Consider the following 27515-nt stretch of genomic DNA (forward strand, 5'->3'; position numbering starts at 1 on the left):
ATTATTTTTATTTTGTAATAGTAGTAGTAGTGATTGCGAGATGTAAACTCAAAACTCAATAAGATAAACTCAGAATTGAGGGATGTAAATTCAGAATTGCAAGAAAAAAGTTTATATCTCACAATTCTGACTTTTTTTTTTTTTTTTTTTATAATTTTTATATCTAAACTGTAAAGATGAGTTGCAATTACCTTATTTATTATTATTATTTTTATTTTTATTATTATGCTGTAGTGAAAATTGCTCCAATAGGAAAATGTTAATTTTATTTTATTTAGCCAAATAATCTGCACACATTTTCAATTCATTTGGTTTTCAATTGCCGGTGATTTGTTTAAAGCTGCCTGTGCAGAGACCCTTAGTTAACACCATTACAATCCTCATTCATGCTCTATGACTGCATGTGTGAAATGCTTATCGTTCACATGAGGCAATGCATACACCTTGGAAAGCAGCATTTAATTAAATTTTATAATCAAGCTCCAAAAATCAAAATGTGAGATGCTCATTTTTCATTAGGATTATTAAAAAGGAAACATGCACTGCAAATTACCAATAAAAGAGTTGACCAAAAAATGATTTATTGTTGATTATAGCAACGCATAACTATTGTCAGTAAACAGTTACCATGTAATCTAACTACAGAATCCTTCCACCTGAAGCATATAGTGTACATAGAAGTGAACGGAAAGTAGTAAATTTAGTTAAGGGCAAAGTGTCTCTAAAGCTTACGTTTTAGAGAGCCTGAGGTAAGATGAGAGTTACTGTTTAAGATATCTATTCAGACATGTTACCTTGTCCATGAAGATCTAACCAAATTATTGTGATGTCAGAAAAAAAAAAAGACAAAACCACCTTAAACCTAAATATGTATGAGCTCCTCAGAATTTTAGCACCTGATTATTTAGTGTTGTATCTGTATTTTATCGGTCTAGTAATGAGCAACTATTGACATCCACTATGGCAGAAACAGATGTTGTATTGAGTGATTGGGGAGCGGGGGGGTGGTCTCTTTTTGATACAGATGGGGCTAGGGAAAAGGTCCTTTTTCAACTCCTCTGGCCAGATCTCTGATACAGTGGTTTAAAGAAGGACAACACAATGGTCTTTTTATTTGCCAGTGGTTAGTAGCTTCAGGGCCTTCTGCAGATTCTGGATGGCAGTACCCACATCCTCATATTGCAGTGCACTACCTGCGTATTTACAGTATTTCTGAGCCTGCGTAAAGTGTTCTGGTGTGAGCCGCATATCACCTGTAAAAAGAAAAGGTTTACATTAGTTAACAAACTTGACACACACACTCTCTCTCTCTCTCTCTCTCTCTCTCTCTCTCTCTCTCTATATATATATATATATATATATATACACACACTAAACTATACATTCATAACTGTTGAAAAATTTGGGGCAGTACAATTTTTTTCTTTTTTAATAAATACTTTTATTTAGTAGGACACACTGAAATTTATCAAAAGTGATGGTAAAAATGCTGCCGTTTTCAACTTTTCCACAAAAAAACCCTGAAAAGTAGTATAATTGTTTCCACAAAAATATTAAGCACATCAATTGTTTCATCAATCATATAATTCAAACTTTTAAATGGTAGTATATATTAAGTCATTAATAAACCATTAGTGAATATATAAATTATTTATATATAGTTATCACCAGATACCTTGCCTGGAATGCCATGCACCCATTTCACACATGCATATCTCTCCAGTGCCAACCAGCACATTAAATTATAGGGTGAGCTGAGGTTGAGCTAGTTTATGAATACTAAAGTCATTTGCCAGTGGGCATGCGAAATGTTATAGTCATGGTGCACGAATGCCTTAACCACAATGTAAACTATGCTGGCTCTCACAGTGACATTCAGAGTGACAGTTTGAGCTGAATCCATAATGTGGGAACCAAATAATGAACTGGACAGAAACGACCACCAAAGCACTTGTGAGCTTTCAAAATAGTTTTAGGTACAGCATTTCTGGGAACCTAAAAAGATCTCTAGATCCTGTCTCCTCTCCAGTATTAATATTTAACCATAATACAGTTATGCCTCATTCAAAAGCACTGCTTGCACCTCGATTACTACAAAATGCACAAAGTCTGGGTAGACTATAACCACAGAACTATCTCAACTGAAATGCTTGATTTCAAGAACATTTCAACAAGTTACTTTACTGGTAATGTTATGACCTTGGTCGTTATTTATTTTGGCCATAGAGAGGGTGAAATGTGGAACAGAAGGTGTATTTGTGCATTTATGGAACTCACACTGGTTCATGAGTTTTTTCACACTGTGTGTCCTTTACAAAAATTCTATTTCTAATGCTGATCAATGGAAAAGGGCACATAAATAACTGAAGACTAACTTAAACAGCACTTTAGACATGAAAAATCACCTCACTTTCAGAGTCTTGTTTTACATCACCAATTAGTGTCTCATTCGGTGTAGACTTTCAAACCAGTTAGACAATGTCATGGCTTATATGTTTTTAGAAAAGCCTTGATGATTCAGAAAGGACAAGTAATTTGCAGTATGACATTGCAAACTTTTCACATTGAGGTTTTACTTAATGACTAATATTTATTTGTCATCTTCCTTATTTTTCCCGGTCTGGGTACCAGTTATGATAGCAGACAGACTTTAATTAGCCAAAACAATATAAAAAGATGCTCTGTTTTTAATGTATACATGTCTAATTTGGCTAGAAAAGCAACTCAAAATTGTATCTGGGTCTTGCAATACAAAATTCTCAATCTGCTCTATTTCTGGCAATTGCAGCAATAATGGGCAGTGTTTGTAAATGAAATGAGCTCACTAATTAGCTAAATTATTTAATTGGCAGGCTGAATGCCAACAGTAGCTTTGGGCACAATAGGTATTGATTCTTTTTAAAGGTACATTCCAGTGACACAATGGCTGGTAGTAAGGGAATGTAATTTTGCCTTGTTTGTGGCCGTCCCCACCAACTATGGAGAGCCAAAACTCTCAATCTGCTTCCCATAAAGCCTTAATTTATTTCAGAAAATCCAGTGCAATGTCTAATTTCTCTTCTGGCTTTATAAGCAGAAAATTAGGTCCATCATATCTGTGAAACGAGGTTCTATCCTTTATGTTATGACTGTTTGCTGACTTTGGTGAGAATGGATTTCAGTGAAGAGGAGTCACCTTCAAACAAAAAGCTTACCTTCATGGGTATTGTTTAGAAGTGAAGGATCAACCACTGGCATAGTTCGTGGAACGGGCACTGGTTTGATGGGATCTGCTGCTCAAAAAGAGGGTAAAAAGTCCATTAGCTCATGACCATGAATGCACTTTTGCATTTCAAATTATGGCTGATAGGATGTTGAAAAACTGTAATGGATGAATTAAGTAGTCCATTTATTTTAGACCGCTGTAACTGATTTAGATGTGCTCAGCTACCGGCTATGGCTGAGCACTATCTTTCCAAAGAGGAAAAGAACAAAAGGTGCATTTTATTTAGCAAATATATACATATATACATATGCACGCACGCACGTTGTTTCACACTTTTTCGTTATGTATATAATTCATATATAATTCCACATGTGGTAATTCATAGTTTTGATGCCTTCAGTGTGAATCTACAATTTTCATAGTCATGAAAATAAAGAAAACTCTTTGAATGAGAAGGTGTGTCCAAACTTTTGGTCTGTACTGTATATATATATATATATATATATATATATATATATATATATATATATATATATATATATACAGTATACACAAACCCGATTCCAAAAAAGTTGGGACACTGTACAAATTGTGAGTAAAAAAGGAATGGAATAATTTACAAATCTCATAAACTTATATTTTATTCACAATAAAATATAGATAACATAATCAAATGTTGAAAGTGAGACATTTTGAAATGTCATGCCAAATATCGGCTCATTTTTTATTTCATTAGAGCTACACCAAAAAAGTTGGGACAGGCAGCAATAAGAGGCCGGAAAAGTTAAATGTACATTGTCTCCTTTATATATACATACATATACACATAAATATATATATATATATAAAAAGCAAAGTTCATTTTGGTTTAATCTAAAGAGTCTGAGAGCGGACATGGAGTCAAATACAAAAGCAAGGAAATGAGAGAATGCTATGCATGATCAAAATTAAGTGGTTGCACCTCTAGGGTGCCATGTTGCAGATTAGTAATTTCCGTATCTGGAAGCCATAGCACTAATCACAAAGGACAGAAGTTACCAGGGGAAACATGCCCCTCATGGGGACCCTGAGTCTGCCTTTCTGTGCTTTAGAAAGAAAAACAGGAACCCTAAGGTACGGGAAATACACATGCAAATACACTACAGCTCAGTCCCAGTCCTCTGAGATGTACTAATTAACCTCTACATTTGAGTCAAGGGATTTGTGCTGTTATGAATGACAATCAGTGTTCATCAACCGCTGCACACACTAAACGAGCAAATGCTGAAATAATTTAGTTGTCAAATGCATGGCTTTTTCCTGGAAGAAAAAAACCCCATTATCCCTAAGTACATACTAACACTTAAAAATTTGGGATTGGTAAGATTGTTTGACGTTTCTGAAAGAAGTCTCTTTTGCATCACCAAGGCTGTATTTATTTGATCATAAATACAGTAAAAGCAGTAATATTGTGTAATATTATCACAATTTAAAATAACTAAATATTTTAATGTTAAAAAATATATTATTTTGATTCCAAAATTACATTTTCACCAGCCATTACTCCAGTATTTCCTGCTCTTTGATTCTTAAGAAATCATTCTAAATGCTAATTTGGTGCTCAAGACACATTTCTAACTATTATCAATGTTAAAACAGTTGTGTTGTGCAATATTTTTTGTGGCAACAGTGATATTTTGTTTTTCAGGATTTCTTTAATGAATAGAAAGTGCAAAAAAAACAGCATAGATTTGAAACAGATGGTTATACTTAAGCTCAGCTAGCTTACCTTCTGAATGGGGAACCTCTGCAGGTGTATTGGCTGGCGCGTGTGACCCAGGAGGTATCTGAATATTACTGAAATTGGACACTGGGGGTTGATTTGATGGATGGCCGTGGAAAGAAGGCTGAGATTGGGGAAGATTTTCAGGCGCTTGTGAAGGACCACCACCCTCGGCACCGAATTCATCATCTAAAGTAAAGAGAAAAAACAAGCAAATATGTTCATGCAAACAGCATTACGCTTTGTCAACATTAAGGTTGTCGTGAAAGCATCCAGATAGTTCACTCCCTTAAAAAGCCTTTGTTTTGGGAGTGATGATAGAATTTATGAAATTCGGAAAGAAGTTTTCCTTCCAAGAGTAATTTTTCCACAACTAATGGTGCTCTGTTTCCTGCTAACACTAATCAGGCTATTCTGTGTTTTTTTTTCATATTACCCCATTCAGTGCTGAAAGATTCCTATGTTCAGAGCATTATTTCTCACACAATTTTATCATGAATACAAATCATGGAAAAGATGAGCCTCACCGCAAGTCAACTGTTGGAGGTTACCACAATAACCTCCTTTAGCCAAGGGGATACATATCAGCACAGGTAAACAAAAATAACATAAAAATATGAAATTTGGACACATGGAATTTTATCAGCCTAATCTATTATGCAAGTGACGTTTTAGCGTGATTTGAGCTGGAAACTTTTTTTTTTTCCTCAAAACCCTGGAATAGGTTGATGAGGACAGCACGGAACCAATTTCAATCAACTGCAAGCTGAACCGTAAGACACCACAAAATGAGTGATGAATATAAATAAATAGAACAAGGAAAAAGAAAAAAAAATTCAACAAACTGTGGCTGGGTCCTTCCATTTTAAAATTTAACAACAATCCCACATTCATAATGTTTCTCAAGCCACTGGGCAGATTCGATTTCGCAAAAAATATATTACAGCAAAACGCAGTTTAGAGGTTAGCACCATATGTATTTGCTTGCATCAGCAACATTTAATAACAAGGACTTCAAAACTTCAATATAACATTTCATCACAGGGAACAAGTAAATGAAGCATATGAAAAACATTTCCAAATTTGGTTGATTTAAACATGCTTTTTTGACAACTTTCCTTTCCCCAGACATGTGTCAGGCAGGGGGTTTATTTTCAGAACCAGCTGTGAAATAATAAGGGTGGGGCAAGTCAAACAAACATTATTCTATTAAGAAAATATGGCCTTTATATGGTTTCTGTGAAAAGGGGCTTGATCAGCCACAGATCAGGGAGATTCCTGGTCAATCTTGGAGGAGAGTTTTGCTCTCAGAGCGATGCTGTAGGCAGATTTGTGAAAGGAATTGTGAAAAAGGCCATAAGTTGGCAGACTATGACCATGAAAGTCTATAGTTAAGATAGCTTTGTACTGCTATAGTGAAAATACACGCTGTGATTACACAATGGTAGCACTACAAAAAAGACCAGCAAAGTATAAAAACTACACAGCACATGGAAAATTAATGTTCACTTATTCTATGCGAGTAATCCACATATAATTCACACCCTCTCTAAACAGTGTTGAGAGCTGTGAACCTGGAGAAAAAGTCAAATTCCTGTCCGATAAATCAGCAAGAAAAATATGAAAAGTTGTAACCAATGAAAAAAAAAAAAAAAAAAAAAACGTTAAATAAGCTTTATTTTGTGCATCATTTTCGCTGGACTCATCAATGTGATTTATGTTTTGGAGAGTTTTATTTTTTTTAAAAAGGGGGAAAAAATTCTGTTTTAAAGATCATTTCAGGGTACTCAAATTGAGTGCCAATCCATAATATAGAACCCAACCTTTCACTGTCCAGTGCATTAGAGAGATTGATCTGTTAAACTTATTTTAAAACTCCATTAAAGTTCTCACTGATGAAAACAGTCCAAACTCCCTTTGTTTTAAGTAGGAAGGTGATGGAGAGGGAACCAACATTGGCTCAAGCACACTATGGATTTGTGAAAGTCAACATGAGGATTAAGAGAAGCTCTCTCTGCAAATACGTCTCTATTTATTATTGATCTGCGCTGACATCTGAATTCTGAAAAGTGCCTGTGCTCAACCAAACTGTACAGCTGCTGGCCAAAATTTGTGACCTACATTACACTTAAAAGAAAAATGTTTTCTGTGCTAATTAGCGACAGGGAGGGAATGGATAAATTGTGAACAGATGCAATTGTTTTTACATGCAAGATGAATTGCTTGGAATGTTGTAGTCATGTTCATCTATAAAAGTATTTAATTTGCCAGGGCAAAAGGCAGTCATTACTGGGAATAATTCAATTTGAAGCATGTCCAAATCACGTTTTGCAATCAGTCATGCTACATAAAGTTATAATGTTATACATTATCATAATGTACATGTATGCACATGGTCATGCCTGTTATATGAGTCTCAATATAGGCCAACCTTGCTTATATAATCTACTTAATGCAAACCAGTCCAAAATCCACAGTTTCACCTGATTACTACAAAAGAGTCCTTTAGACAATGATTTCAGTATGTCTAGAGCATGTTCTTCACAGAATTTTTAAACCTCACATTTTTTTCCATGCTGTACTTGTCCTGACACCAGAGCCCATTTCAGTTTGACCTTAATTTCTCAACAGGCTAAAATAAAGAAACCCTTTACTTTCCATGGAGTCATGGCACGGGTGCAAAGCCTGCTCCAGGAAACGAACAGCTACTGGTGTAAACACTGTAGATGAGTCTTAGGAATAGTATACTAATTGAGAAAGTTGTTACAGATCAGTTCTCTTTCCTTCAAATAAGCCTTTTTTTTTAATCAAGCCCCGAGACGTGCTTGCTGTGCAAGGATGCAATACCATTAATATGGTTCTTAAAGGCTACGTTCACACTGCAGGCTGAAACGACCCAATTCCGATTTTTTTGCCCCTATGCGACCTGTATCTGATCTTTTCATGAAAGTCTGAACGACACAGATCCGATCTTTTTAAATGTGACACAGGCCACTTGGGTATGTGGTCCTGAATCCGATACGTATCCGATCTTTTGAAATGCGACCTCCATCTGAACGGCCAGGCCACATGTATCCGACCCGTACGTCATTGATACGCTACAAACGTCATACGTCTGCGTTGAAGTAGGCGGGAACGAGAAGATAAACTGATGAATTCTGTATTAGTGAAGCCACTCACATCAGTATCCCACCACTCCTGGCTGCGACTCCGCACCCACACGTTTCTCTGTAACGACGTTGCTAACACTGCTCCACAAAACGCCATGGCCAAAAACCTTGCTCTCCTCCTTTTTTATTTTCTTCTTAAAACGAGAAGATTGTAATTGTGCTGGCTCCGTTGGGAAAATAACTTTAATATTGCAAAAAGAGCTCCGCTGTTGACTACACTGTTGTTGACATCCATGTTTAACGTTAGCTACTTCCGCAAACAACGAGTGACGTCGTTGAGCGTCGAGTACTCTTCTGCGCATGCGGATCACTTCTGGGTCATTTCACGTTCACACAGGAGATCACAAAAGGTCGCATTTAATTGGAAATGTGAACGGCCTTGCAAAAAAATCAAATTTTTTCAAATAATCGGAATTGAGCATTAAGCCTTGAAGTGTGAACGTAGCCAAAGTGATAGTTCACCCAAAAATGAAAATTAGCCTATGATTTACTCACCCTCAAGCCATCCTAGGTGTATTTGAATATATTCTTTCAGATTAATCCATTTGGAGTTACATTAAAAATTCCAGCATACACGGGAATAACCTGACTAACAGAAAACTAACAGTTAATCAGCTGACCTCAAACAAGGTTTGGTGTTTGTTATACAAAACAAACATTTTGGCATATTGTTATAATAATTTTTTTGAGGGACCCTTTTGGAAAGGCAATTAGACGGACACATGGAATAAGATAGATCTGTGATACTGTGCTCAAACTTTGCCATGCAAAAGCATGCTATAATTTTTCTCTTGGCAATGCTGCACATCAGTGGGAATAACCAAGCATGAGGTCACTACTTAACAAGAAGGGCCCAGCTGCTAGGTGTAAAGCTCAAGAAATACAATTTTAATACTATTACAACATGAAGAAAGCACTTGTTACATGAGTTTTAACAGCAGTTAAAAATAAAACAGCTTGCACCGAATAAAAACAGTGATGATAACAAATATCACATAATACAGAAACATACTGTGCATGCATGTGTATATTCCAACAGCCTAGACTACAGATGACTTCATCTCTGACATGAGCGGGCCAGGTCAAAAGCAGCACGCCCTGCAGATGTGGAGGGGAAAGTGATCTAACTAAATCCCACCGCCAAGCATTATTTTAACCTCCACATGAACAAGGAACATTCTTCACATCTTCTAAAATACATTATTTTGCAGTCAAATGGTCACTTTCACATGATCTCTAAACAAGATATGCTTTATAATGAAACCGCAACCATATTGTTGGTAACAGTTGGTAAACTGCAAAAGGCTTTCACAAATAGATCAATTTGTATATTCTACTTTAGAAATATGTTCGATTCCAGGCCTACTTAACTGGCATCCCGCTTAGCTAATTCCATCTGTTTAAAAGGAGTGGTGGCCCGCTTAAGGTTGCTAGTTTTTTCACCCCATTTCTCTTAGACTGCTTTCCTTGCAGTGAAAACGTGCCTTTGCATGCACTCTGTGGAGAATGTGTGTGTAAACTGTCAATCACTCATAGTGAAAGAGTACAAAGTGAAGAGGCACTATGAAATAGATGCATAGCTCTTGAATCAGTCTACTTGAAATCAGTCAGCTTTATTCTGTTTATTCTATTATGTTATAGATCAATTTAGAAAACTAATTTACTGTATTCATTCAGAATTTCATCCTAGTTGGGAATGTTTGTCAAAAATACTGCAAAATGTTATAAAAGACAGCTATAAAAAATAAAATAAAATAAAATTACCAAAAATATTGGTAACACTTTACAGTAAGGTTCATTATTTAACATAAGTTAACTAATTTAGTTAAAATGAACTAAGCATGAACAATACTTCTATAGAATTCTCTTATCTTATTTGACGCTAATTTCAACATTTACTAATGCATTATTAAAATCAAAAGTTGTGCTTATTAACATTAATGCACTGTGAATTAACAAGAACTAACAATGAATGACTGTATTTTCATCGACTAACATAAAGATGAATAAATACTGTAATAATGTATGTTTCATTGCAAGTTCTTGCAAGTTAATAAATTAACTAACTGAACCTTATTGTAAAATGTTACCAAAATATTAATGTAACTGTTCTCTGCTGCTTTCATTCACAAAATATTCCAGCTCGGGTTTGCCACGATGAATGTTTCATTCGGCTCACTTGTTGATCAAGTTGAATAGCCCTGCTATATGCTATTGGCTATATGCTATTGGCATGATTATTCATTTAAATAAAGTTTCAAGAGGAAATGGGTTGCCATATTGTGTAACACTTTCCCTTTCCAAATAAAACTTCTGCCTCATGTAACTCCATAAAATAAAAAATAAAAAAATTAAAAAGAAAATAGAAAAGAAAAAAAAAGAAAAAAAAAACATTTAGAAAAACATTTCAAACTCCATCTCAGATGGCACACACACAGACTGCAAACAATTTACTAAAAGTAACAAAATTGGAAAGTACTTTCTCGATCAGGCAAGATCTAACTTTTAGCTGGCTTTATCCATTTTTTTTTCATCAGTATGTCTGGGAACAACACTGTGCTAACAAGGTATTACTTTTTCACTTCATGTTTAAGGACACATTTTAATTCTGCATTCATTCTCTGTGTGTATCCCTAACTTGACAATCTTCAGCCCTTTCCTTCCTAATGACTAACCTTGTACTTAAAACAGTTAGATTAGCCAACAGTGGATCATTTTCACACTATTAAAATGTGTGGCAACCCTGATCCACTCCGTGATTGTTTAAATAATCACTACATAAATAGCAGCCTGTGCTGACTCACAGGGGGAAGGTCACAGGGTGGTCATCTCCTGTGTTCTTCACAAAATTGATAAGGCACACAATGTGCTAACATTTACGGATTTAGAAACAACAGACTCACATCGAGAAAGCCACTTAGTTAACCTGGAGGAAAGCCTCCCAACTGATGTTATTTTTTTAATGGGAGTCACAGGATCATTCTGGGGGAGCAGATATAATATCAGCACTTACCATATGCTTCCCCCTCCATTGCAATAGGACCTGGCTGCGGAGTCTCACCATTCTTCAGGCAGTTGTGAATGTAGGCTGCCTTCCACTTTGCATACTTCCTGTGCTGGATGTTCTGGATAGAGGAGAACATGTGAAAAGTCATTCAGTAAGTCAATCATTAAGATAAGAAATGCTCAATTAATTAACTTTTCCAACAACACAATAGGCACTAAAAGCACAGATTTGATTTGTTTGTCAGGATTTTGTCTGGACATGACATGGATAACACTTGACAGACAAATGATTCACTCATCACTATGATTATGCTAAATGCCCTTATGAATGTAAGTTTAATGAAAACTATTTTTAGTATTTTTTGAATAAGGCAATAAGACATGAAAAGCTTGCACTGAAATTGATTTAATGTTTTAAAGTACTGTTATATGCGTGAATGCATGATGAAAAAAGAAATTCCTTGAATGGCATATGCAATAGTTTAAAAAAACACCAATATTTATTAAATAAACAATAATCAGGTGTTTTCAAACTTTTTGATGTTATGTACCCACAAATTAGATGTAAGACTAAGAACAAAGATGTATACTTCGTACTAATTAAAATATTATCTGGAAAAATTTTAATTGACAGCATATATTTTCTTTATTTAAATTAATACAGAATTTAACTGATGTATTTACAAATGTGTACATGTAACAGCTATTTTAGATTCAGGACTATACATGATATAAAGCAATCTTTTGCAGTATAAAAAATGAATGCAATGCATTCAGTTTTTTATTAATATAAGAGTTATAATTACTGAATTTGTACTGTAAAACAATTTATCATCTAATGATTTCAGAGTATATCGGCTTTATTTTAAACGGTCTGAAGTGTGGTGACACCTGTAATTACACCACCAGCTCAAATCCATTAAAAGGGTCTATCTATTTCTACTTTTACATACATCAGAACTAAGTCCTCTCAAGTCTTTCCTTATGTAATGTAATATGGCACAACTCCTTGTGACATTGTCGGAGAGAAACAGCACAGTAATGGAGGGTGATTCTGAGAGCTCATTGTCTGGGTTAGTGTTACACAGAGAAGGCACACTGTTTCAACAGTTAATTCAATGAGCTCTCTACAGTAGGAAAATGTCTGGCCCTTAGGGAGCAAAGATTACTCAATGAAACATTGTCCATCTTCGGACACAGGTCACTTCCCTCTGTATAAAAGAGACATCTGCGGCCATGGCGACCAGTAGGGATGGTCTAATAGGCACACTGGAAATACACCGATTCAACTGGTGGTTTAACAACACTTTCCAGGCACAAGTTTGCCAAGAATTGGCCTCTCAAAACCTATGTGTACATTGAATCTGGTGAGGCGTTGTCAGTCCTTGGGCTCAGCTTTATAGTTTCCCATTAATTTCCACCTTTTCATGTTTTTGTAGCAGTTTTCAGATTTGAACACGAGAACATGGCTCTAATGACATATTTGATTCCATTAGACGTTTTCACGTTCCACTAAATTAGGTGAGTTTGTGTCTGTGCCATCAGAAACAGGGGGTCTGTGTCAAGAAACACATCTCAGGCCCATTTTTATGTCCCTTAAACACAAAACGTTGTCATACTAGCCTTGGCGTCAAAATACAGACCTACCCAGTTGAAAAAGTAGGGTTTGAAAGGACCCACGGTGACTCACCTCCTCTGTTAATTCGCCAAAGACACTCAAAACATCAAACAGAAGACTAGAGGTGTAGAAGGACTTGATCAGATTCCTGTGATAAAAACACACATTAAACTGTTAACACTGCAGTCAATTAAATTCTCAAAGTACAACAAATAAGCCACATGTCTCAAAGCAGATGTGTAAAGCAAACAACATCTGGATTTTACACACTTACTACTGTTCAAACCTTTGTGTCCAGTAAGATTTATTTAAGAAACATAAAAACAGTAATATTATGATATATTAATACAATTAAAAATTACTTTTCTGTTTTCATTTATTTTAAAACGTAAATGGCAATACCAAAGTTGTTCTGCTAAATATTTTTGAAACAGTGATGTATTTTTTTTTTCAGGATTTTCTGATGAAAAGAAAATTCAAAAGAACAGCATTTATTTTAAATATAAATCTTTGTAACCGGTAATATTGTTAAATAAGGTGTTATTTTTCTGAGAAACTGTGAACGACTGAAATAAAGAAATTATTCACTTATTCATCAGCATTTTTTTTTTTGCTGCGTAACCCAAAGTAGTTTTCTTACTTAAATGTCAATCATCAAAGGTTTAGGCAGGGTTTTTTTTATTTCCTATGAAAACTTATGCAATGACTCATACAACAGCTCCCTGTTACCATCCTGGGACATATTAATCATAGTCACACTTCTGCTGTTAATGAAACATGTCAACGTTCAAACTTTCTAGAATAAGGAACCATGAAATGACACGTGGGACAAGTGAATATCCTATTTAAATGAAAATAAACAAATATCATTTAAAGTGATGCATTTAAACAAAGTCCTTTCAGGCAAGTCGTGCCACTCGGCCGCCATCTTGGCAACGCCTCCGGGCAGCTATTTCAGAATAACAAGACCAGCTCCTATCTAAATGAATGGGCAGAGAGTCAGAACTGCACTTTCACTGGTCACCGGGACATAAAACAGCAGTGAAATATGATAAAAATCGCTGAAAAATTTTGATGACTTTGCCCCAAAATAAGGTTTAAAACGCCTTTTTCCCCACAGGTTATACCTTTACTACGCATGCGCAAGGGTTCATCAACTGCGTGCATACGTCAGTGGAACCAGACGATAGGCTTAAATGTTTCCCTGCTTGACTGTTAAAAGCAGATGATTGGCTTTCCAGCGGGAGGGGCGGGACATGTGCACACAACCGCCATCTTTGCCGTTACGGGTTTTCCTTATATAGTTGTATTGAGGATGGAGGAAGTGGCATGTCTCTTATAAACAGTCTCTGATTTAAAGCCCTTTTGGTACACTTTCATCTTCAGGCACGCTGCTCTGATCACTGTGAGAAAAACCTCACTCTCTATAAAACCTTTAGGGTTACAATTATACATTCATGTTCAAGAAAACCTAAAGGAACTCGCTGACAATACAAGCATTGTTCTTCCAGAATGAGGATAAATGTCATGATCTACAGTGCCTTTTAAAAGTAAAATCAAAGCACACAATGATTCACCTTTTGCACTGTTCGAACAAACCCTGAGTATGTGAACACATCCTGAAGAGTGGCCTCTGGACAGGGAGTGTATGCAGGTCTGACAGCTTCCTACAGTAAGATAGATCTTCTCTCTAAACCTCATCAGCAGGAAGAGGATAAAGAGCATAAGGGCAAAATGGGCATGAAATGCCAAAGTTTATCCATTTCAGAATGTATTTTGAGATCATAGAGGGAACCTGTCTTTTCTTCTTGCAGCAGCATAAGACTTTGTTCGCAATTCACTATTGGAGGTTTTTCCTGTGCATCGAATATAAAATTCCTATATCAATGACAACATCCAGAAATTTATTTCTGAGATTGTCTTACTTCTAGGTAAACATTTTATAAATGTGTACTCCACTTTATCTAGCTACAACCAAACTAACAATTACTTCAAATTCCTTGGGAAGTGCCAGTCTGTATGACCTGAGGACTGAATCACTGCCAGGTATTCAGCTTCTGGACCCATCACTGCACTGCTTATGACACCACTGTCCACAACAGCTTCATTATACTGCCGTGACCTGTAACGCTACACCTGGTTAATCCATGCCGTCTCACTCCCAGGCAACTGCCCTATACAGAACTAGCTTTGTTGCTAATTTTAGCCTGCTACTCACTCTCTGTATGTACAAAAGTGACAGTGGGATTATTTTGTCACAGTTCGGTAAAACTGTAATTAAGGATGGCACATTTAAACAGCAACACATTTCAAGTCTGAACAGTCTGGGGACTGGCAAACTAATGCAATCCAGACCCTGACTTACTTGTGGAAATGTCCTGATCGATCTTCACTGTCTGCGTAGAGGAACATTTTCAAGGCGTAATTCTCAATGTGGGCATTGCCAACTATTTCCTGCGAGATGGATTCATTGCCACTGAGCTCCTTCTTCATCTGAAACACAAAGAACCACTCAAAAGTTCATTTTCCATGTTCAGCACTGATGGTAATGGTAATGTAATCTTAAGTGCTATGCAGATTAGGTCATTTTAGAATGTGCGATACCGTAAAGAGTGTTTACTTCATCATTTATCACAGATTCTAGATGATTACCCTCCAAACCTCTATTTTCCATTGCATGACTTCCATGGCCACTTTGATTCCACTCCAGAAGCCTAGTGTAATTAAAATTTTGTTGCAAAAGAGGGTCCCTCTAGAGGGTTGCCCACACGTAATTAGTGGAGTCATTCACCCAGCTATTATTATGATCCATTCTGTGACACCAGCTGAATGAATTTGTAGCCACAAAATTCACAGAAAATGGTTAAAATGCAACAGACAATAGCATTGCATAGACTGAAGCAGGCTTATGTTTTCCATACTTCTAATAATACTGAAACAGCACCAAATCTAAATACTGTATATTCATTTGTTTTTTTAGCCAGAGTTTTCAACAAGACTGTCTTCATGGCCTTCATTCTTCTCCATATTGGTACATTGACAATAAATGTGCTGTAGCTTAATTTAAAAATAAATTTTAAACAGATATTATATAAACATAAGCTATTTTTGAGGTCTTCCTGCATAAAAAAAAAAGATTTATTTGCAACATCAAAAGGAATCGCACGTTTCAGCACATCTGCAGCCTTAATCATGTGTTCGACAAACCAGTGTAACACAGATATTGGTAACCCGGTCTTTTACTTAGGTTTGGAATGGCCAGCACCCAAACGCAAAAGCTTCAGTCAGTTGGCGGCCCCCGGGTTCTGCCTTCCTCTCTGTGATGTTACAGTCTGCTAGAGAGCGTCAGGTTTCCTTGTAAAATCAGTAAAGCAAATACGACTGGTTACATTTCAACAGGTGGAACCTAGGCGCCTGAATGGACTCACTGTTCACATTTTAATGAAATTTTTACCTATTCTATGAAAAAGCATTGTGAAGGCACAGTACATCACTTGTGCTGTATTGCAGAAGAATATAAAAGTATAAGTCAAAAGGAAGTTTGCAAAAACAGCACAGAGGCGGAAAGCGAGATTGGACGCTTTCAGTTGCCAGTGCACACTAAATCAAAGCCCTGAAAATAGATCTAGTCTATGCACACCGATTCCATGAGGTTTACCCAAAATCCCCCCAGAAAAAAACACTCATTTTAACACTATTACTAAAGGAAGCTTGTTCTGTTAAGAAAATCAAAGAAGGTGCTGTGTGTTTTTGGGCCAAAACATGCTGATATTTAGCACGAGAGCATGATATAGGTAAAGTGAACCTTATACCTTACACTACTCTGTGCTGTAAATCTATGAGACAAAAACTCTTGAGTTCACTGAGAATTAGAAGTAATTTTTTATTTTATAAATACTTTAGAAGCCATGAGTCCATAATTGGCTGAGAAGAATTGTTGAATAAAGTTGTTATTTTTGTTTTCTTTTCGCACAAAAAGCTTTGTAAAATTATGGTTTAACCACTGATGTCACATGGAGTGTTTTAACGATGTTCTACTACGTTTCTGTGCCTTGACTGTGGTAGGACCCTTGCTCTCTATGGAGGGTCAGAGAGCTTTCGGATTTTATCAAAAATATCTAAATTTGTGTTCCGAAGATGAACAAACGTCTAACGGGTTTGGAAAGACAGGATTGAGTAATTAATGACAGAATTTTCAGTTTTGGTTGAACGATCCCTTTAAGATCACAGCTCCTATACATAATCTATAAATAGCAATAAAGCAAAAAATAAATTTGTACATAATCCCCTGAATGACAGGTGGATGATTCAGATCATAATTAAAGAGCAGAGCACCATCCTTTCAGACAGGTTGAACTGTGCTAAATGAGAGTTCAGTACACTGTATGCTTCAGACCTTTTGACCGGATGTGCCCACCAGGATCTGGGTCTCCACAGGTTGCCGTTTCCCGTTTCGGTGACATTTAATGAACTGAGCTGAGGTAATAGTAAAAGCGAGCTCTAGAGACTGCAGGGTCTCCACTCACATCTAATTGGTTCCTTAAATTTCTATAACAGCACCTAAGCATAAAAGCTATGTTTTTTTCATAGCTTCCTGTTCTCCTTCTGAGGAGACCTATAAATTCAGCCTTTTGAATTGTGATGTGAATACAGTGGCCTTAGTACAAAAGTTCACTCATCATTTTTTGCTTATGCCACATAAACAACAGAACTCAAAACCAGAACTAGGAGTCTATAATTATGAATCTAGTTTTATCTGAAAACATCACCATACTGCAAGATGAGGCAGTACATTTTATAAATATCCCTTTATGTGAATAGTTATAAATAGTTCACGTCAATTGAACAGTGTGCTTAATGAGTTAATGAGGTATATAAGAAAAAAAAACATTTAGGACTTACCATTTCCAATTCATCCATTAGTTTCACAAGAAACTTTCGGCACTCTGGTGTTTTGCTATCTAGTTTCATTCCTGTCTGCATGGCATGAAGTCGACCTGAAACACATTAAACATGAGAGGAGTATTTTACTTTCAATATCAGTGTCACTGCAATTAGGGTCGGGTACCGAAACCTGTGACTGGTATGTACAGTACCGGACCAAATCAGAACACAAATATCGGTGCCTCATCTCGGTACCACTTAAATGGCTGGGCTGTCGATTGAAATATTTCCACTCCGGTGCTCCAAAACAGATGTAAGAAGCATTGTGATTCAACTTCAGTCAGTCAAAAAAATCCTTTTGTGATCTGATGTGGCTTCTTATCACAGATTAAGGCAGAAAATAAATTCTATATTGTAATAAAGGCTATGTCGATTAGCAGTGGATTATGATGCAAATATGCAAATACCCAAGACGGCTTGAAGAACACACAAACCATATATTGAGTGATTACGGTCTTTGTTTCATCATTCAAAATGTTTCTCTTATTTTTACTCAGCTATAGCAATAGCTGGATGTTTTGCCCATATTAGGGATTTGCTGGAAGATCATGAGCTCTATTACTTCTGTAAAGAATATGTGAAGTTTATGTGTGAGAGCATCCTCTGGCATCTAATATGAATGAAACCGAAATTACATGTGTTTATAGCACTCAAAAATGGCCAATCTATCCTATTTTGGGTAAAGATAGGAAAAATAATACTTCTCTCAAAAGAAATTTGAAGTACACATGATAATCCTTTTTTTGTGTGTGTTTTTTTTTTTTGTTATAAAAAAGCCATTCTTTAATGACATCCACCTTCATTTTGAAGCTCTTTTTTTTCTTAAAGTATCGGTTCAGGCACCAGTACCATTTTAAAAGTATCAATTTGGCACCAGCATTGTAAAAAATCCAAATCATACCCAACCCTAACTGCACGTCATGTTACCACTCAATATACAGTACCAGTCAAATGTCTAGACACACCTAACTGGATATATATTTTTCATGACTTAAGGGGATAGATAGTAAGCAACTCATACAGGTTTGGAACGACATGAGGGTGAGTAAATGATGACAGAATTTTCATTTTTGGGTGAACTATCCCTTTAAAGCATGACCTTTTGAGTACTTTTGAAAGTTTCTTCGCAAAACGAACAAAAATTTGTTGATGTGTTCAGTATAAAAGAATTCCTACATTGCTGAACAAGAAGAAGAGCATACCAGACTACCTCTTACAGTTGGTTGAGAGAATGCCAAGAATGTGCAAAACTGTTATCAATGTAAAGAATATATTTATAGTGTTATAGTGAAACGGCTAAAGACAGTTTTGTTTACATTTTTCCATCGCATCATACTTCCATTTACGTTATTTAAAATATTTGCTGACCTAAAATGTGAAAAAGGAAATAGTGTCCAAATGTTTGACTGTTACTGTAAGGAAAAGTATGATGAGTGGAAGATGGTAAAAAAAAAAAAAAAAAAACATATACAGTATGTAAAGAAACATGTAGAGAACACTAGTTAGAGTTACAATACCAAACATGCTCAGGTCTATACATCTAGCAAATGTTTTCAAGGTATTTTACTGGCCATATGAGGCTGATGCAATGGAATTCTCACTAGCTCTTGCTCATTTTGTACAATAAACTAAAGTTATACATGGTACTAAGTGAGAAAAAGTTATATATATATATTAGGGCTGCATGTTTATGACAAAAATCATAATTAATTGATTAATTATGATTATTAATTGTGGTTATCACAATTTAAATTGACTGATGTTTATACCATTGTTTGAAGCAACTGCATGCCATATTTTTTATGAAAACACTAGAACTGAAAAAACATGCTTTTCTACAGTATTAAGCCTCAAAAGTCAACTATACATCGGATTGGTTTCTTATTTAAATATATAAAATATAAAAGGTATTATAAAAATATAAAAGGTATTATAATGTTATACTAAAACTAAAATAAAATAATGGGAAAAAACCCTTAAGATAACATGTAGAAATAAAAAGCACATCTTAATCATGCAGAATAACATAATTGGACTTTGAACGATTAATTGCCAATTTGTGGCAAAAATGTGGCATCCATCCACAATTGATTAGATGATTAGAAAATCGATTAAATTGTGCAGCCCTAATAATATATATATTAGGGATGGGCGTTTTCCGCAAATATCACATTCGAATATTTGAGCTCACAAAAAACGAATATTCGAATATTCGTTTATTTAAATTAAGTTTAATGAGACAGACGTTATTTTTCAGCAACATTTATTGTTTCCGTTATTTTGAACAAGCTTACACACAATAAGCTTAAACATTACACATCGTGTTTTGTAGCTGAAAACCTTTAACAATGCATGCAAACAAACAAAAGTACAGATTAAAAGCAAAAAAAAAAAAAAAAAAAAAAGGGAACAAAGAAAAAACGTAAAGCAGCCTGCAGCAATTAGGCTATTGTAGAAAGTAGCCTTCACTTAACTTTGAAACTGTCAGCAAATCTTTATTGCTTTTTTTCCCTATTGTACATGTTCTTGTTAAGAAACACGGGCATGTAACCATGATCGGGGGAAAGTCGGCTCCTTAGTCTGTTAACAATAAGGGCGGCCGCGGAGAAAACGCGCTCTGACGGCACAGACGTTGGCGGGACTCACAAAAAAACGGTGTGCTAAGCGAATAAGTTTTGTGAAGCGCTTCGTGTTTTCGTTTCACCACTAAATGGGATCCTCATCTGGTGGAATACATGGCTCCAGCAAGAACTGTTCCCACTCGTCTCGGCTGGACTCTCTGTAATCATCGCTGAGGAACTGGCTCAGCCTTTTCCGACGAGTGGGCTTTGCATCCTCTTCATCGTTGGTGTCGGCGGCTGCATCCGCACCACTCGCATCAAGGAAAATGTTCTGATAATGTCCAAAAATGTTTTTTTTTTTCTTACTTCTCTCATGTTTTCAATCGAGAAACCTAATATCTAGGGCAGATGCTAGAAGAGGAGTTTTCACTGCATTCTCCAAGTTAGCTGTGTTTATTCGTTGCTTGAGAGATGCCGCAACAATGTTCTTGAATTCGGTCACTTTCTGTGATTCTCCACGGCATATTTGAAGTACTGTAGAAGACCGCAGTTCTTAGGGGCCGTTCACATATCGCGTCTTTTGCGCGCTTGCGACGCACCCGTTTTTTCCAGGCGCGTCCGCACCGCATTGACTTTTCAGAAATCAACATCAGAAAACATCTCAACTTTTCAGAAAGCCGCAAGCGCACCGCAGGTCATGTGACAAGAAGTAAACATTCAGCTTCATCCTTTCCCGTAACAACGTTGAAAGCTCAGCCAAGATGAAGGAACAGCTGATCATAGCTGTATATGGATTGCCATTTTGAAATAAATTTAGTTGCAGAGCTACTGAAAGCGATTTTTTGTGCTGCAAATCCATTTATCCTTTGCTGAAATTTCCGCGTCTTCATGGAGAGAGCGCGTCATTGTTGCTTAGCAACGGCAGACGCCTCAGGAGCACTTCTGCCCGAGCGCTTTGGAAAGAAGGAGAAAGCGGCGCGTTTTCCACGCGTTTTAGGCACGATATGTGAACGGCCCCTTATTCATTCATTAATTATTTTTTGCTTGCATACAGCTTCAAATATGCCGTGGAGAATCACAGAAAGTGACCAAATTAGGTTTTATTGTGACCTTTTTTTTTTTTTTTTTTTTTAAATTCGAATATCATTTTTATTTATCGAATAATTAGAGCAGAATGAATATTCGAATGTTCGACTATCCGTGCACACCCCTAATATATATATAAAAGGGTACCACAAGCCTTTGATGCACACTTTGAATACCACAGCTACATCTGCCAGGACAAACAACTTGCTGCCGTAAGAGCATAAAATTACATTCAAATGCAGAATGAAGTACATTCAGTTCACACATCAATGAAGAGCATTAACCCCAACAGCCTATTTTAATATTAATGAATGAAATTACAAGTCTTGATCAATTAATAGAACCTAACAAAAAAAAAAAAAAAAGGCAAAGCATGAAACAGGAAGCGCAGAGTTTATTCATTAGAATTCGAGAAAGATCAGCGCAAACAAAGTCTTCATTATGGGGTCTCTGGAAGACAAGACAACAATCAATTGCTATTGCACAAGTTCAAAGTCATTAAGTTAAAAGGGAGTGTTAAGGGGGACATTTGGGAAAAAAGGCAATAAGCCCAGATCCTTTGGGATAAGCTCCACTAATGAAGATAATATCTGTACCACCCACACTTTCACCAATTTAAAATCTCACCTAGGTGAACCTATGCTGTCCCAAAGGAAATTAAAAAGATAAGGGCTTAAAAAGTATTCTCAGCTTGCCATCGTATGATGAAGAGGGATGAAATGATCCCCTTGTGGCTAAACATGACCCAAAATCATCTTCCAATAAACACTGAGATACATCAGTATGAACCACTTACTAAATGTCACATGAAAAAACTAAGAGAGAGAAATTTTATGTGAACTTAAGAACTGTCTTTACTTGGTCATTAAAATGATATATATTTGTAAGAAATGTATTTTAATGGAAATACTGTGAAGACATAATTGGTACATAATTAAAAATACTGAAATCCAAGAAAAGGAGCAAGATTATTATTATTATAATATATATTTTTTTCAAATAAAAAACATGGATACATGTTTTAACTTAATATATGTTAGCCTATCTTTTGAATTTAATAATAAAAAATTCAGCATAGTATGCATACATAAGGAAAGCATAACGTTTAGGGCTGTAGCTATCGAATATTTTAGTAATCGAGTATTCTACCAAAAATTCCATCGATTAATCGAGTAATCGGATAAAATGTGTTTTTGCTTAATTAAAGTGCAATATTAATTATGCAAGAGAAAATAAGACTCCTGGGTCTTGTGACGGTTACGGAGGGACCGTACGTTCAACATGGACGTTAATACGCACACATACGCACAAACACACACCGAGACTGTTTGGTGATACAAGAGTTTATTGTAATTATTGATCAGAGAGTGAATGAAATACCTGTAAACTATGTGTATTGTTCCCGTGTAGCGTTTGTCCAATGATTTTTAGAGTCCTGGTAAGAAACAATGGCAGGAATTATTGGTTTCGCTTAGGGTGGGAATCTACCATGTATTAATTGAGCGTGGGGTTTTAAGGGGCAACGTGGCCGAGTTGTTGCTGTTATTTCCTGTTTAATGGGAACGAATTAATAACATCAAAGTAGATTTATTAAGTAGAACATCATGCCAATATGTTTCTTTCAGACTCTGTATATTTAAGGGAACATGTGTAAAGTGTTTTCTGTGAGTTTGTCCCTCCACATGTGGTAATGGTGCTGGCCACCAGTATAAATGTGAATGTCTTTGTAATGGAAGGTAGTCTGTGTTTACTTTTGCAGTGGAGAGTGTGGCCTGAGGGTTGCAGGTATTTTATTCACTCTCTGATCAATAATTACAATAAACTCTTGTATCACCAAACGGTCTCGGTGTGTGTTTCTGCGTATTAACATAAATGTTGAACGTGCGGTCCCTCCGTGACCGTCACAGGTCTCTTAAAATGAACAACTAAGTTTCCTTTTTTAGAAAAAAAATATTTTTATTTTTTTAAATGCATAGAATGCAATGCATACATCAAAAATAAACATTTAATTATTACCCATTGTTTCTCTGTCTGTACTTGTACTGTGAACAATGACAAGAAAGTTGACAGATGAATTAAGAGCATTTAAGTGCCATTCAGTTGGGGTTTTAAATAAAGCATTTTCTGAGATGCACATTAAACACATAAAACATTAATTTAATTTAGCTTTTAACTATTGATTATTAACTTAACTTTTTGGTAAACAAAGGGGATTTACTATTAAATATCAAACATGGAAAATGTTGTGTGATTAAACCTTAAAAAACAAAATAATTTAGATTTTTTTTTGTTTTTAGTGGTAGGCTATGTACATTCTGCTTAACAATAGTCTTTAACCGGACTTTTATTTTGATGGGTTGGAGTACCTTTACAGTTCTGTGTATGTGATGTGACGCTAGTTTTACTCAAATCAAACGGTCAAATTCTCATGAAGTGACTGTCAGAGCAGTTTTGGAGATGTTGTTCATGTGTTCACGTCTTATTTAGTGAGAAAGCAGACGCTGAAATTACCGGAGCGTCAAGCGCGCTTCCGTGTGTTTAATGAATGAAGACGCGATTCTGCTCCATTCATTAACAGAGACACGCAGAACATGCAGGATTCATATTTAAATAGACTGTTCCGGCTTGATATTTACAGATATTAGTCCATATCGTGATTTGATGGAAGTGCAATGACCTATTTTTGATTAATTCATTCAAAATTTGGCAAATTCCGTGCCATTCCACGTTTAACTGTAAATTCCGTTTTTTATGACTGGATTCCGCGATTCCGTCCGCGTTTTCTGCATCGCGGAAATCATAGGGCCCTAGTTGTGGTATGCCAGCTCTATCTTGCAATCAGGCGGGAAGGAAGTCGACCGGAAGTTGAAGTCGGCTGCGTGCCGCCATCTTGTAGCAGAATTTCACTTGCGTTAGCATCCCATTGACTCCCATTCATTTTGGCGTCACTTTGACAGCGAATAACTTTACATCTGCGGCGTTTAAAGACTCCATTTGTCCATTATTTATTTCTAAAGATACACGACAATGTATAAAGGGCTCCATTACCTTCTATGTTACATTATGGCCCCGTAGAAACAGTTTTTGTAAAAATAGGCTAACGATTGCGTCATAATCACTCGACTCTCTGTCGCAAAGTAGAGAAATTACCGTACAGACAGGAGGAGAAGCTCGCAGGCAATCGGGGAGACGTCAAGAGAGAAGCCCATAGATACAAGCCCTGGCGTTACATTTTAAAATACTATACAAAATAATTAATCAGAATACTTACTCCTGCTCACTCACGCCAAAGAACTCCCCGCTCAAGCTCGCTGTCTCTGCAAGATTAACGATGGCAGTTTGCACGCACAGCTACTAGAACATTTACATCTGTCAGACAGGTTGCTGACGTCATCAAGCTTAGTTTGAGTCTGCGCGTCAGAAACGGAAGTGCTAAAAATCGCTAAAAATGGGCTTCACTTGTCTCAATTGAGTTCCAATGGGGTCGCTGTGTCCATTTCTTTTACTGTCTATGCTTGCAATGGACACATGCCACGTTCTCTTTACGTTTGCCCACGTCCTCAAATCAAAACACTGCTGACTCCTTGCAGTAAGATTTCGGATGCAGTGCTTGTGTCTCCTTCCGCTTTATGAGGGACGTAAACGCGTTGTGTCACATTAAAAAAATCATTGCAAAAGAACCTGACATGAGGAATTTGCCTCGATCATTTTTTGTAATCGAGTTACTCGAGGAATCGTTTCAGCCCTAATAACGTTATTCATATTAAATGAAATTCAAATTCAGACTTACTGTCTTTTCATTGTAAACACAAAGTGGAAAAGGCTGGAAACATTTTCTTGATATTACAGTGCTTTTAGAAATATAAAATATCCAAACATAATAACCAATTCCACAGGCTTTGCAGAAGTGACATTCATCAAGACAAAACGGTACTTTGATTGGCACATTGCATGCCAGGCAGACCTTGAAATCAGTCATCCGATTTTAAAACACATTAGCCAGTAAAACACAGTGAACTGGCAATTGCAACTTCCTGAAGGAAACAAGGAAAAGCAAATATACCCAGCTGTGAGTGCTCAGGCCACGGCAAATAGATCCTGTGGGTTAGTCCTCATGAAGGTGTCGCTGCTGGAAAGATCTGAGGTAGGTTCAAATTTCACTAATTGAACTACAAATGTTTTAGTTGAGAGAGAAAAACACTAGATGAAAATACACACCTGAAACGGAATCCATTTTAAATGGTTCAGACTGCTATTAAATTAAAACCTCACCATTTTGGGAGAAGACAGATTATAATGAGGTCACAATTCAAATGGTTATCAGTCAGATCTCCTTGTACAGTCGTGGCCAAAAGTTTTGAGAATTACATAAATATTGGAAATTGGATAAGTTGCTGCTAAAGTTTTTATAACAGTAATTTGCATATACTCCAGAATGTTATGAAGAGTGATCAAATGAATTGCATAGTCCTTCTTTGCCATGAAAATTAACTTAATCCCAAAAAAACCTTTCCACTGCATTTCATTCCTGTCATTAAAGGACCTGCTGAGATCATTTCAGTAATCGTCTTGTTAACTCAGGTGAGAATGTTGACGAGCACAAGGCTGGAGATCATTATGTCAGGCTGATTGGGTTATAATGGCAGACTTGACATGTTAAAACGAGGGTGATGCTTGAAATCATTGTTCTTCCATTGTTAACCATGGTGTCCTGCAAAGAAACGCGTGCAGCCATCATTGTGTTGCATAAAAATTGCTTCACAGGCAAGGATATTGTGGCTACTAAGATTGCACCTAAATCAACAATTTATAGGATCATCAAGAACTTCAAGGAAAGAGGTTCAATTTTTGTAAAGAAGGCTTCCAAGAAAGTCCAGAAGCGCCAGGATCGTCTCCTAAAGAGGATTCAGCTGCGGGATTGGAGTGCCACCAGTGCAGAGCTTGCTCAGGAATGGCAGCATGCAGGTGTGAGCGCATCTGCATGCACAGTGAGGCAAAGACTTTTGGAAGATGGCCTGGTGTCAAGAAGGGCAACAAAGAAGCCACTTCTCTCCAAAAAAAACATCAGGGACAGATTTATCTTCTGCAGAAAGTATAGTGAAAGTATAGGGACTGCTGAGGACTGGGGCAAAGTCATATTCTCCGATGAAGCCCCTTTCCGATTGTTTGGGGCATCTGGAAAAAGGCTTGTCCGGAGAAGAAAAGGTGAGCGCTACCATCAGTCCTGTGTCATGCCAACAGTAAAGCATCCTGACACCATTCATGTGTGGGGTTGCTTCTCATCCAAGGGAGTGGGCTCACTCACAATTCTGCCCAAAAACACAGCCATGAATAAAGAATGGTACCAAAACGCCCTCCAACAGCAACTTCTTCCAACAATCCAACAACAGTTTGGTGAAGAACAATGCATTTTCCAGCACGATGGAGCACCGTGCCATAAGGCAAAAGTGATAACTAAGTGGCTCGGGGACCAGAATGTTGAAATTTTGGGTCCATGGCCTGTAAACTCCCCAGATCTTAATCCCATTGAGAACTTGTGGTCAATCCTCAAGAGGCGGGTGGACAAACAAAAACCCACTAATTCTGACAAACTCCAAGAAGTGATTATGAAAGAATGGGTTGCTATCAGTCAGGATTTGGCCCAGAAGTTGATTGAGAGCATGCCCAGTCGAATTGCAGAGGTCCTGAAAAAGAAGGGCCAACACTGCAAATACTGACTCTTTGCATAAATGTCATGTAATTGTCGATAAAAGCCTTTGAAACGTATGAAGTGCTTGTAATTATATTTCAGTACATCACAGAAACAACTGAAACAAAGATCTAAAAGCAGTTTAGCAGCAAACTTTTTGAAAACTAATATTTATGTAATTCTCAAAACTTTTGGCCACGTCTGTAAACTGTATTGCGCCCATACTGCTTGACATCCAATTTTACTAATCTGAAACAAAGCAACACTGAGGCCATTCACAGTTGTAAAGCATGAAAATAAAATCCATAATCTATTATTTCCCTACGGGTGATATCATTGCACCCATTCAATTCTCACTGTGCAACAAAACACACTACAGTATCTCAGATGCTCATTATGGCCAAGTAAGCATCAACGCAAGCTTGACGAAAGACAGACAAAAGACAGCGTGACTCTTCAGTCGAGGACATTCCC

General features: G+C 36.7%; 1 protein-coding gene across 1 annotated transcript in view; it reads right to left on the minus strand.

The window, feature by feature from the left end:
* Positions 1-760: 760 nt before the first annotated feature.
* Positions 761-27515, minus strand: part of LOC132092257 (vacuolar protein sorting-associated protein VTA1 homolog) — a 31163-nt gene continuing 4408 nt past the window's right edge. The window contains exons 2-8 of the mRNA XM_059498419.1: positions 17664-17758; positions 15127-15254; positions 12834-12909; positions 11151-11262; positions 4974-5156; positions 3195-3272; positions 761-1253 (exon numbers count right to left, since the gene is read on the minus strand). Coding sequence (XP_059354402.1) covers positions 1111-1253; positions 3195-3272; positions 4974-5156; positions 11151-11262; positions 12834-12909; positions 15127-15254; positions 17664-17758 — 815 coding nt within the window. The 3' untranslated portion in view covers positions 761-1110. The remainder of the gene's footprint in view (positions 1254-3194; positions 3273-4973; positions 5157-11150; positions 11263-12833; positions 12910-15126; positions 15255-17663; positions 17759-27515) is intronic.

Source organism: Carassius carassius, chromosome 18 (genome assembly GCF_963082965.1).
Source record: "Carassius carassius chromosome 18, fCarCar2.1, whole genome shotgun sequence".
NCBI lineage: Eukaryota > Metazoa > Chordata > Actinopteri > Cypriniformes > Cyprinidae > Carassius > Carassius carassius.